At 39.1% G+C, this 12,844-nt stretch overlaps 1 protein-coding gene across 3 annotated transcripts in view; it reads left to right on the plus strand.

The window, feature by feature from the left end:
* The window catches only part of LOC138971230 (protein NDRG3-like), a 30,008-nt gene extending 17,206 nt beyond the window's left edge, over window positions 1-12,802 (plus strand). For all 3 annotated transcript variants that reach the window (XM_070343921.1, XM_070343930.1, XM_070343936.1), the window contains 9 exons: window positions 779-841; window positions 1,647-1,707; window positions 2,512-2,598; window positions 3,448-3,525; window positions 4,234-4,334; window positions 4,754-4,819; window positions 5,805-5,904; window positions 8,002-8,089; window positions 8,439-12,802. In XM_070343921.1, the coding sequence (XP_070200022.1) occupies window positions 779-841; window positions 1,647-1,707; window positions 2,512-2,598; window positions 3,448-3,525; window positions 4,234-4,334; window positions 4,754-4,819; window positions 5,805-5,904; window positions 8,002-8,089; window positions 8,439-8,533 (739 nt within the window). In that variant the 3' untranslated portion in view covers window positions 8,534-12,802. The remainder of the gene's footprint in view (window positions 1-778; window positions 842-1,646; window positions 1,708-2,511; window positions 2,599-3,447; window positions 3,526-4,233; window positions 4,335-4,753; window positions 4,820-5,804; window positions 5,905-8,001; window positions 8,090-8,438) is intronic.
* The last annotated feature ends 42 nt before the right edge of the window (window positions 12,803-12,844 follow it).

Raw genomic sequence — 12,844 nt, forward strand, 5'->3', positions numbered from 1 at the left:
GCTCTCGCTCTCGCTCTCTCTCTCTCTCTCTCTCTCTCTCTCTCTCTCTCTCTCTCTCTCTCTCTCTCTCTCTCTCTCTCTCTCTCTCTCTCTCTCTCTCCCTCCATCCGACACACAGTTATACAGATTACATTCTCGTAGGCTTTTGCAGTGGTATGTTTTGGTTTTTTTTGCTTCTAATTGCTATGCCATGTTGACTATTTCTTTTCTTTTCAGGAGTGATCGTGTCCTTACATCTATCCCGATTTCTTTTAATGCATATTTTAACCCTATTTTATTTGCCTTATTTATTTACCTTACGTTTATTTAAGATCCTTACATTCTGTGCTTTGTGGTAACAGAAAATATCATCACTTGGCCATAACCTGGCAAGAGGTGGAGAGTTTTGTTTTTATCAACTTATTTTATTAGCCTTTTATTGACAAGAGAAAGTTGGGCTTACCCAACATTTTAATTATTGTCATGTTCACACAAAGCACCTTTTATAATGTAAAAAAAAAGAAGTTTTTTTTGAAAATGTAAATGTGCCTCAACGAAAATTGCTCTTATTAACTCGCACAAATATACTCACTTGACTAAAGACGGTGATTGCAGAGTGGCTCATCATCCTGCAACTTTTAGGGAATGTTTGACTGCATTTTGCTTGGGAAGACATGTGGAAAAGAAAAAAAGATCAAAATAGATGTAGTTTAAGCGAAAAGTGGCCTGGACAGAGCTTACACTGTGGTTCGAGTTGATTATGTGTTGTTGATATGTAGGAGAGTTGTGTTGTTGGCAGGTTTGTCTACCCCACCATGGACCAGCTGGCCGAGGGCGTGCACTGCGTGGTGGAGCATTATGGGTAAGCAGGGACATTTCATTTTCTGTTTTATCTCATTTTTGGGAACTTGGGGTTTCTTCCTCCCGGTGGAAAGCTAGCAGCAACAAGAGTCGGGCTACCCAGGTGTGTGGATGTTTAGGTGTAATCAGCCACCTGCACTAATGGCAGAATGACCAAGGTCATTAATGTGCCACTGTGATGACACGGGGGTGGGACATAGTAACCGTCTCTGAGTCGGCACATAAAGTTGACCTGGATTGGAACCCATGACCCCCGGATGACAAGTCAAGTGAGCTACTCGGTCCCCAGTGGAACCCCCGGATGACAAGTCAAGTGAGCTACTCGGTCCCCAGTGGAACCCCTTGTAAGACCTCGCTGTTAAGACCCTTGTTTTTTTTTAAAATGTAAATTGCCTGTAAATGTCCCTCCATTTAAAGACTCAACCCCTTTTAAGACCATAATTACTTAGATTTTTTGGGGTCAAGGTGATGGGGGGGGGGGGGGGGGGATGTCCTCTGTAACTTTTAACTGGAAAGTACAAGGGCATAGACAATTGTGTTGTGAATTGTTTGCATGATTTCATCAATAGTAAAGTTGGGCTTTATTATGATATGAAGATGCTAAAACGTCTGCATTTATGGACATGAAAAAGAAATTACTTCCACACGTCTTGATCAAAACAAATTCTTTTTTAAGTGTTGGCCTTGTGCGTGGAAGTGTGTGTGTGTGTGCTTGTGCGTGTCAGAAGCTTTTTCATCATTAGAAGATTGCAGTAAAGGACATTAACTGTTGAGAGTTGAAGTCTGTGTTTTTCTTTCTTCTGCAGGCTGAAAAGTATCGTTGGTTTTGGAGTTGGTGCTGGAGCTAACATTCTTAGTCGTTATGAGGTGAGTAATTATCCACTTTGACTGCAAGTTGCTTTGTTGTAAAAGGTGCAACCCTCACTTTTAAGGTTTAAATGAGAAAATACACACAGTAGGCGCTTCCGGTGTATTGGCTGCAACTCAAAGAAAAAATACAGAGTGGAAATTGTTTTGCTCCACATGTGCGGTGAGATCAAAGATACTGCATTGTAATAGCTAGTTGGCCTTGTGATGTGGCTCAGGTCAATGACACATACCTTTCAGTTGAGATCAGCTGCCTCCCCTAGTTTACAGACGCTGACCTTCTGACCCCGGGTCAATGACCGAGTTTTTCACTATGAAACAGCCGCCTTTGATGTCTGAGAGAAAACTTTGCCAGGGTCATAGTAGCAGAAACATGCATATCACTAGAGAGGGAGTTTTATGTTTCTTTGTATAGCAATGTGGGAACATGTGTATTGTTCTTTAGCCATACACAGGGCAATACTGGTCATTAGGGCGCAGGGGTCAAAGCTGAGGAAAAATGTTGCGCCTTATTGTCCCGAAAGTACGTTAGGTATGCACCGTAAAACTTTTACATGTTTACCTGATTTCCAGGGAGCAGTTTGGTTTAAGAGTAGACCTGGTGAACTAAATTCTGTTGCTATTTACACAGAGACAGGTGTGTGCATACAGCTTATGTTCTTTTTCATGTTTCCTTTAAATTTCTGATCAGCAAATTGTTCAAAGGTACGTGAGCTGGGAATAGAAAGCTTTAAACTGATGTGACTTTGTACGCAAATGAAAGAAAGGGATCTGCTATATCATTGCTGTTCGGTTTTTTTCCAGCTGGCTCACCACGACAGAGTGGACTCCCTTGTGTTGGTCAACGCCACTGCCAGTCAGGCTGGTTGGATTGAATGGGGATACCAGAAGGTAACAACTTTTCTTGTGACAGGTGTCTGCTTTCTTCACATAGTTCATTTTGTGCTCAATCAATGTGAAGAGTCGAAAGAATTGCTGAAATCGTGTTTTGCAAAGCAGGCCACCAAAAGGCAAGAAAAATACTTGAAATGGAATCTGATCACTTAGTCTTGGAAACGGGTCCAACTATGTTGACACGACAAAGTAATAGCTTTTATTTTAATACAAAATCCTGTCAAATGCAATTGTTTCCGTTATTGTCGGACACACTCAATCAATCAATCAATAGGAAGCTTATATAGCGCGTATTCCGTGGGTACAGTTCTAAGCGCTTGTCGCACTAAAATGATATAATACCGGAAATGTTCTGTAACACAGAGACTAGAAAATAACATGAGAAAGTTGTGTAATGCAGGTTGATGAACTGTCGCATCCGGTTCACTTTTATTACATATAGAATTTAAAATGAGTGTTTGATTTGATGTGACATGTGATCATAATTATAAGGATGCTGCAGGGATACCTGCTAAAATGGAAACTCTTTTGACCAACCAAAATTGTTCCAACAGTGCAGGTGGCCTTTCATCAGAGGTATTCTTTGGTAAAATAGATAGAGGAAGGAATAAAAAAATAATTGACAATTTTTGTGAAATTGTATATAGCTTTTTACTGTTTGACTTCTTTTTTGGGTAAATGAGTTAGAATTGTTATGAAACTTTCAATGGGTCTTTACTAGTTGACTGTACAGGGAGTACTATTTTTTGGTGAATAATGTACACTTGTTTTAAAATGTTGGTTGACGTTTTACTTTGAGTGTAGTTCCAGTAACAAATGTAGACCTTCAAATTACATGTTTGACAGATGAATTCCTGGTACCTGTTCAGCGGTCAGCTGACCAACTTCACGGAGGAATACCTGCTCTGGCACTGGTTTGGAAAGGTGAGAATGTTTACACGAAATGTTTACTGCCTTCACTTTCATTTATTATCATCTCTCAGGTGGAAAGAGAGAGCCCTGTTGCTGCTTGAATGTTGTTTTCATATTCTTTATGTAAAATCATGTCAAATCAAAAAAACAAGAATGGTATGTTATTGGAATGTTTAATTCATGACCACAAAAAAAAAGTTACATTCACTGTACTTCGACCAAGCGGTCTTTTTAAGTGGACGGACAAACCCTTATGATTCGTACAGATAATAAACTTATTTCAGAAATGTTTTCAAGAAAGTCGCTTTTGGCAACGTTGGCTGTCTTATCTGTTTTTCGATTTCTGCATACCATGTAGATAAAGCAGTTTGCTGTTGCTCAGTTATGTGTGGCCTTCTGCCTTTCTTTCTGACGGTGTGGGTACACACAGACTTTTGCTTACATTTTCATTTATGCTCTACATGGTTAGGGCAGGTTAGAAGATTAGGCTGAGCCTAAATCCATTATCCTTTCGAAATAAAGCCCTGGGTTTTGAGTTCTTCTCTGCCATCCAGTGGTTTCTTTCTTTTTTGTTTTTAATATTTTTAAATACGTTTCTCCTTTCTGTTTCTGTCTCTTTATCCATCATCCATTCTGTCTTATCTTTTATTTTGCAAAAAAAAGTATCATCACAAGCTTTTGTGACAAACAGTAATACAGAAATTACACTGTCTGTTGCAGAAAACGCGCTGGGAAAGCCACGACCTGATTGCATGCTTCCAGGACTACGTCAAATCTATCAACGCCCAGAACCTGGCACTGTTCATTGAGTCTTACCTCAAGTAAGTCCAGGATACTGTCTTCACAAGTGTGATTTTTACGTAAATTTACAATTTTACATACATTTCAGAGCCCAAGGGCCCATTCTGGGGATATGTGCAAATCCCTTGAGAAAATGTTGGAGTATGATTATATAGGCATGTATGTGATGTCTGTCAGCTGCTCTTTATATTTATTTTTAAGGGCTTATTTGACTAAGAATAATAATTTTCAAACTCATTGGTTCGCTACCCATGGATCTCACTGAGGCTTTGTGTGGTATACAGAACCCCCATCTATTCTTTCAGTAAAAACGGAGATTTCAGACTCCAATGTTTGTGCCTTCTTGGGTATGTTTTGATGAAATGTATTAGCCTTTGTTAAATATTCCTAGAATAGTGTGTAGAATGAATTATGAACTTGGCATATGGTTTGATTGCAGGCGCTCAGACCATGGTATCGTGCGAGAAATGGACCCAATGAGGAAAGTGTCTGCTCGCACCATAAGGTATGCAGGCAGTGTGTGAAATGTTATGTGTAGTGGGAGCACATTCTTCAAGAGCAGAAACACGCTGATTTGTGAATTTCACGTGCGAATTGTGACATATCATTTTAACTACAAGAGAAAAACATCAGTGTTGTGTATTATTCCCTCTACAGTATGCACATGCATACCCATGAGTGAACAATAATAATGCAAACTCATGCACATGCAGACGGGTAAAAACTTGGAAAGAGACAGTTGTATTGCCCAGTATAAAACAGGAATTAATCTCCATGTTGCGTTTAAACGAACAATCATGCATAAACAATTGCAGACATGCTTGTACTAAACACCCATGTAAGATATACTGAACGCTAGCACACACAAAATGCGGATAAGGCAACATGCAAGTAGCAAGTTACTAATCAGAACTTCCGTAGAACATGTCAGAAGAATAAATAAAAAAAACTAGAATGGTTCGTCATGGGAACATTTAATTTTTGACAAGACAAAACATTCACAAGTACATCGACCCAATGGCAAACAACACATGAGATGAACGAAACTTATTAATTTAGATTTACCAAACACAATGTTATTTTGCATATAACCCCTTAACTACCGAAAGGAAAACGAAAGTGAAACTAGAGTTATACCCCAGAGTGACCGCCCTTACCGGATGTCACTAGTAGCGCTTGGCGCCAAAGCTGAGTCATCCGATCACACGGGACATCTGATCACACGGGCGCGTCACCTTCACTTCACCCTTTTTCGCTGACGTGTTAACACCGTCTGCGTTTTTCTACTTACCGATTGGATTTGATTCGTCTGTGATTGTTATATGCCTCTGTGGTGCTTTTTCTTCTTGGAATAAAAAAAAAAATTTAAAAAAAACAGAAAAAGAAGTTCATTGTGCTGTTGTGCCACGGTTCCTGTTTTTTGTCCCATCTCTGGCAAGGCGGTGCTATCAGAAGATGCAGATCCATAGTGATGATGCCTTGATTTTCAGATGCCGCAGTCTAATGCTGGTGGGTGATGACTCGCCGCACATTGACGATGTGGTGGAGATGAACGGCAGGATGCTGCCTGAGGAGACAGACTTCATCAAGGTAGGCACATTCCTTTATCTTTTTTTACTTGAACAGAGCTGCCAACTGCTACGCTTTCAGTGTATCACGCTGCGCTGTTAAGCCCAGCTTAGAATTGCTACGCTCAAACAAATAATCACAAGCATGCAACAGTTAGCTCTCTTTTGTGAGTTCTGGTACTCGTTTCCGAATTTCATTGCAGTCAAAATTTGTGTCATAAAACATTGTCCACACTGAAAAGTGGCAGACACTCTCTATTGGCCATTATGTTTCGTTTTTACATTAAGTCAAGATTTGACTAAATGTTTTAACATAGAGGGGGAATCGAGATGAGGGTCGTGGTGTGTGTGTGTGTGTGTGTGTACAGCGATTCAGAGAAAAGTACTGGACCGATCTTCATGAAACTTTACATGAGAGTTCCTGAGTATAATATCCCCAGACGTTTTTATTTATATTTTTTATAAATGTTTTTCATGACGTCATATCCGGCTTTTCGTGAAAGTTGAGGTGGCACTGTCACGCTCTCATTTTTCAACCAAATTGGTTGAAATTTTGGTCAAGTAACCTTCGACGAAGCCCTGACTTTGGTATTGCATTTCAGCTTGGAGGCTTAAGAATAATTAATGAGTTTGCTAATTAAAGTTGTCATTAAAATCGCATTTTCAGAAACAGATTAAAAAATGATTGCATTGTATTCTTCATCTTCTCCTGAATTCAAAAATATATAGATATGTCATGTTTACTCTATAAATGTGCTCAGAATGAAAGAAAATAGGTTCAGTAAGTACTACGGAAGTGTGCTTCGCGGAGGCGAGCGTGACCCGTCTCGGTTTTCGGTAAGGTTAGCCGAGACTATCTGAATGGAGTCTCGGCGATGACTTGTTTGTGGTGTTGATCTTGACTAAATGTTTTTATATCGCTTCATGCGACTTGTTTAAAATTAACTTTTTTTAAATGTCTATTCTTGCGAGAAACAGCCTAAATGTGGATGTGCACATTAGATTTAGACAATGCTACACTAAAACACCATTTGCTAGGCTGAAAAATTATGTGAATTGTTAGACTTCAGGTTTCACAAGGGTTGGCAGGTCTGCATGAATGAATAACAGCCAGATCTCTCTTGCATGAACAGATGATATTATTTTAAGTTTTATTCTAGGTTGTTTTTTGTTTTGTTGTTTTTTTTCACTGCAATTGGTTGTTTTTTCTTTACCCTCTGATACATGTAGACTCTTCATTTCAAAGACATATTTCGAGGTGAACCTTATCGTCGTTTCTTTAAACCAAAACTAAATAAGACCACAGACAATGACTTCAGTGGCTTAACCCAATGCCCCCTGACAAAAAAATGGCAGGCAGCCTTCTTAATCCTGAGCAATGGGAAACTACTCAGCACAACATGCACACATACAAAGCAAAACAATTCATATAAAATCATAGAGTACTCACATTTATATATGAAGATGGCAGAATAACTCGAGAATACACTATAGTTTCATATGCAAGTATGTTCTGTCCACTTCCGATGTAATAAATGTTTTTAAAAAAAAACAATCCAGCAAGTGTTCTTCAAAAACGTCCAACGTGTCAGCCTTCAGTCCTCATTTACACCAATATATGTTGAAACTCCCAGAAAAATCCTCCCGAAAGTCCTGTTGTCGAATAACAACACCCAGATCGATGTCAGACTCATCCCCTTTCACCTCTTCAAGTAGAAAACCTTCGAAAGGCGTGTCAGAATCGTCATCTGAGTTCCCCATGATCGAACACCATACTTCCAAACCTTCGTTCAACGCCATAATGTCAGACAAAAAATCTCAAACTTTGAAAATTCACAGCTAACACACTATCGCATCGATTCAAACTCTGCAAACGCTAGAATGAAGCAGCCGGAAGGAAGTGCATTAATCACATCCGGTCGCAAGGCCTTATGGGTAAGGCTCAAAGCGAAAGTGAAAGTAGGTGACCTAGTGTTTAGCGGGCCATGCCGGGCGTTTCAGGGATTTCATAGGGCACTTCCGGCGGGCCATGCCGGGCGGTTCAGGGGGCAGTGGCTTAACTGATTAAAAAGGAAACTTGATGTGACCATGTGTTATTTGAATTGTGTGATGTTGACAGCTGGCCGACTGTGGTGGCATGCCTCTGGAGGAACAGCCGGGCAAAGTGTGCGAAGCCTTCAGACTCTTCCTGCAGGGCATGGGATACGGTCAGTAGTTTTCCCTCTTCTGTAGATGTATGGTGGTTAGGTGATCTTTGACTCTCTCTACCCATCTCTCTCTCTCTCTCTTCACATATCTTTTAACGTTTGTCAAGTTCGGACTAAATGTATTCCGATAGACTGGGAACCAGATGAGGGTGATGGTGTGTGTATGTGTGTGTGCGTACGTTACTAGTTCAGGTGAGAACAGGATTCATACTTAAAAAACAAAAGTGAGTTAAAGAAATGATTTGCGTGACTGCTTGTAAGCTTCTGTATAGCATGTTGCAGTTGCATCACTGGAAGTATTAATAACGACAGCATGTGGCCATAACGAGTGAACTTATGCGTGTTGCAGTTCCCTCACTGGTCCAGCAAAGGAGCGTAGCTGGCGCTGTGCACACTCAGCTTCAGCACGACCTGGAAACCAGAACGACGCCTGCTGTCTGCTAGACAAGGAACTTCCTTGACTCCTGTGACTCCAAGCCTGCACGTGTATAACAATAAACATGTATCAACAGGCCCCTAAACTGGACTGGTAGAGGATAGCATGGTGGTCAAGGCAACAACACCATCTTCACTTGTTTATGGAGTTAGGTTCATGTTAATTGACATTGCGCAGTTGTGATAGCGCGCTGAAAATATCTGGTTTGGTTGCAGTTGCGAAGAATGTTTTCCTGTTTTGGCAAAAGCATTGCAAGTAAAATGTAAGGAAGAATAAATGTTAGTAATCTCCACCGAGAGCTGCTGGATGTGAGTTAGTCATTTAGATTCAAGTTCCTTCTTTACTGTATCCTTGTAGGGACGTTAGAAGTAGAGCAGCTTCTTCTTCTTCCTCATTCACTAGAAGTAGAGCAGCTTCTTCTTCTTCCTCATTCACTAGAAGTAGAGCAGCTTTTCACTTGCACCTTCCGCATCAAAAAGAGGTCAGTGCTCCTTTGTAAGAAGGTACTTTTGAGTTATTTCATGACAGCTTTCCGTAATTTTTGGTAAGAATCCATTTATACAAAAACTCTTCCTGCACCTAGCTGCTCAACTGAAGGTCTTCTTTTTGAGACTTCATAATTTTTCATTAAAATTTGTTTCAGTAAATGATTGGTTACTGTGTCTGTGGTGACTGCATACACCATATGTTTCTCCTTTTAAACATCTTTGTTCATACCATCCCATCCCCCTTTACTTTCTGGGTTTCCCTGCGCTGAGACTATTACACTCCCCACCATCCCCCTCCAAGCTGCTCTTTTATTGATACTGCCTGGTGCGGTAAATATGAAGAAGGACAAGGGTAGGAGTGACACTTTCCTTGACTAGTATCATGACAGTCATGGACAATTATAAAACAAGACATGCTAGTGTTTGTAATGGAAAATTCCAACTACTAAATTGTAGTGTTTGTATGCTAGTTTGGTATACAGTTATTGATAGAAGGAATTGGCATTGTAAAACAAAACTAAAAGAAAAATCCTTCAACTCACCCCAACCCCCCACTATATTTTCTGCATTTTGAAAGCATTTTGTGTTAAATACCGTCCTGACATTTGGATGTGAATGTATCCATTCAATCTTTTGGCGTCATATCTGTATGTATTGGTGTACATTGTTTTTTGATGTGTGTATACAATGATTTGTATCCTCTTCAGCTGTAACCTGGAATGTCGTAGCATTGTAACTGGAGTTACTGTTGTAGTTTTATGTATGGATAAAATGTCATTCCATTCTTTTGATTGAATTTGATCTTGTTGTTTCCTTGATGTGGGCAGGTTGCATTTGTGATCTTTGTGCATGCATGATTATTGTTAAGCTAGGGTTTTGTGGATGTGAATACTGGTTTTCACATTGGGAAGGAAGTATTTGCAGGAGTCTGCACACCTTGAAGCAGATATACAGTGGAGCCCCCCCCCCTCCACAAATTGGAGTAAAAAAGTACTTAAAAGTGAAGGAGTCTTAAAATGGGGGTAAATTTACTAAGGTTAGAAACAGAAAATCTGAGAAAACAGGGTCTTGAAAAGGAGGAAGTCTTAAGAGGGGGTTTGACTGTAAAGGCAGGCATGGGAATTGTCCGCCGAAAGGCAAATTTCCGCCGAATTATTTTGTTCCGCCGAAAAAGCAAAAGTGTCCACCGCCGAAAAAATAAATGGTGGAGGCAAAAATGGTTCTAAAAACTGAATTTCATGGCAAACTTGGGAGCTAAGATGACACCAAATTGCACCATTTGGGTTCTTTGGAGAAACAAAAATTCCGGCGGAACCCCCTTGTAAGGCAAGGCGTTTTGCGCCGTCGACTTTGCTATTACTTACAGATTTTCAGCCTTTTTTACTTTTTTCAATTCCCATGCCTGAAAGGGTGAAGAAGGCTATGTAGAGTGTGAGCCTGGTTGGGCAAGTATTGCGCACGGCATAGCGTCTAAAACTGATTAGCCCATGTTGCAAGATGATTAACGTGTTTCAGCTCCTCCGAAAACGGCGTATGGCTGCCTAAATGGCGGGGTAAAAAACGGTCATACACGTAAAATTCCACTCGTGCAAAAAACACGAGTGTACGTGGGAGTTTCAGCCCACGAACGCAGAAGAAGAAGAACGTATTTCAGTAGAGGGTTCAAACAATTGTGAAGTGTAACGCTCATCTGACTTGCTGTCCAATGGTCTTCTTCAGCTTAAGAAGTTGATAAACAGTTTTATCTGACGTGTGCCTGAAATGACGTTTTTTTAGCACAGGAGACGCTAGACTATGTGGCTTGGAAGAATGGATGGGCAAACTGCAGTTCGGCCTTCTTTGTTTGACTTGGCCAGAACAAAAGGAGAAAACATTTCGAAGGGACAGATCAGCATTTAGGTCATCTGCACCCGCACTTTGCAATCAGACCTGTACATTTTCACACCAGGGTTTTTGCCATGTTTGTGTATAAAAATAAAATGAAAACCTGTATCTGAAAGTTTCATTGTTTAAGTTAGGAACTACATGTAATGGTTTTTGCTATGTAAGAAAAATTGTGTCTAAAAGTTGAATTGTTTAGGTCAGCAAGTGATGAATTGTTGGTTTAGATCACCAAGACATTATTTGTTGTAGTTTTCTTTCCGTGACGTCATTTCAAGCATTCCTGTGTGGTCAATCAGGTCATGATGGTCCTGTAGGTCTGAAAGTCTTTCAATTGTTAGAAATTTGTTAAAAAACACTTTACAAAATAAGTTAATTTAGCAGCTTATAGTGGCATTAACAGAATCTTTTTGTTTTTGGTATGCATATATATCCATTTCTTTTTCATTGAGTTATAACAGCTATGCTAAATTGTTAATAGAATGTTTAGCCCTTGTCAGTTTCGTTTTGTTTGTATAGATGTATACCTGCATGAAATGGCACAAGTACTGCTTGTGTTAATTTTTCAGATGTTTTGGACTTATACTTATTTGTCTGGTTTTTGTTTTGTTTTGATTTTCTGGAAATCTATTGATTCCTTATCTTCTACAAAGTTCTGTTTTAGTGTAAATATATGACTTCATAACACAGTGTACCTCTCATATGTAATCTAAAGTTGTTTTGCAGATCCCAGAGGAGGTTTCAGTGTTTACTTCTGATGTGTAACTTTTCCCTTTTATTTCATTTTGTTTGTTTGCAGACTGATTGTAAGTTTTGATAAAAAAAAATCATTTATTTAAGTAGGTTGTTAACTGTAAATATGTCATGTCTTTCTTTTTTGTTGTTTTTGGGAAGCTGTGACTTTTGTAGCTAAATGTCTTGCTCAAGCATACAGGAACATAGAGTGCAGTTGGGTCTCCGTTGCAATTTTGAATAAACAAAAATGGTGTCTTTTATATTTGGGTTCATTTTGTGTTAGTTAATAATTTAGGAAGGAGTGGCTTTCATGCACTTTCCTGCATTCCAGATTGTGAAATATCATATTTGTATTTTACTTTAGCTTTTTCCATGCTCTTGTCATTCTGGTGTGATTTTTGATTCAGGAATTACTTTGAGAACTGTCTTGCTGCTTTTGAAAGAAAATGCAAAACAGAATCTTTGGTTGAAAGCAGAATACTCCAAACAAAATCCACACTTGTTCTCATTTTCAGAAATTTGTGTGCAATATTTTCAAAAACATGTAAATCAGTTCATTGCCTGTACTTTTTAGATACAAGGGGAAGACAGCTACAAGACAGTGTTGTTGGTGATAAGAAAAACAAGAAAATAGTATTTGATCGTGAGATTGTAGAAAAATCTAAATTTCTTTATAGAGGGTTGAAACAGGATGGGTTGACATTATATCAGTTATGCTCTGTATGCAAACATTTTTATCAAGTACACACCCATGATAGAAAGCACATTTCTCTGTAGGCTTTGGTTGCCTGTATCAAAGTAGTTGAGAGCTTAATGATGCTTATACATGATGTTTGCTCATAGAGTCAATTTGTGTACATGTGGATCTGTGTACTTAATTTCTAATTGTGTACCACCTTAGCTGGATATATTTTTATTGGTATTATATGTTGCATCCTCACTACTTTTTTTTGTCTCTCAGACATGCAATTTTTGAATTTGATTTGAAATGGAATGATACTGATGATTGTGTTGTGATGGTTTTGGCAAGCTTATGCTGCTTGACAAGAATAATGGTATCAGAGAAAGATGTGTTCATTTGTGTATGTTATAAATCAGTTGCTTTCAGGAACGCAAGCCATTTTTTCAAGTAATACACCATGCAACAAGAATAAAAATGATTTTGTAAGACAATTTTGGTTTTTATGACTTTATGCAATATTGTGTGCTTATAAG

This window comes from Littorina saxatilis, linkage group LG1, assembly GCF_037325665.1.
Source record: "Littorina saxatilis isolate snail1 linkage group LG1, US_GU_Lsax_2.0, whole genome shotgun sequence".
In the NCBI taxonomy this organism is placed as follows: Eukaryota; Metazoa; Mollusca; class Gastropoda; order Littorinimorpha; family Littorinidae; genus Littorina; species Littorina saxatilis.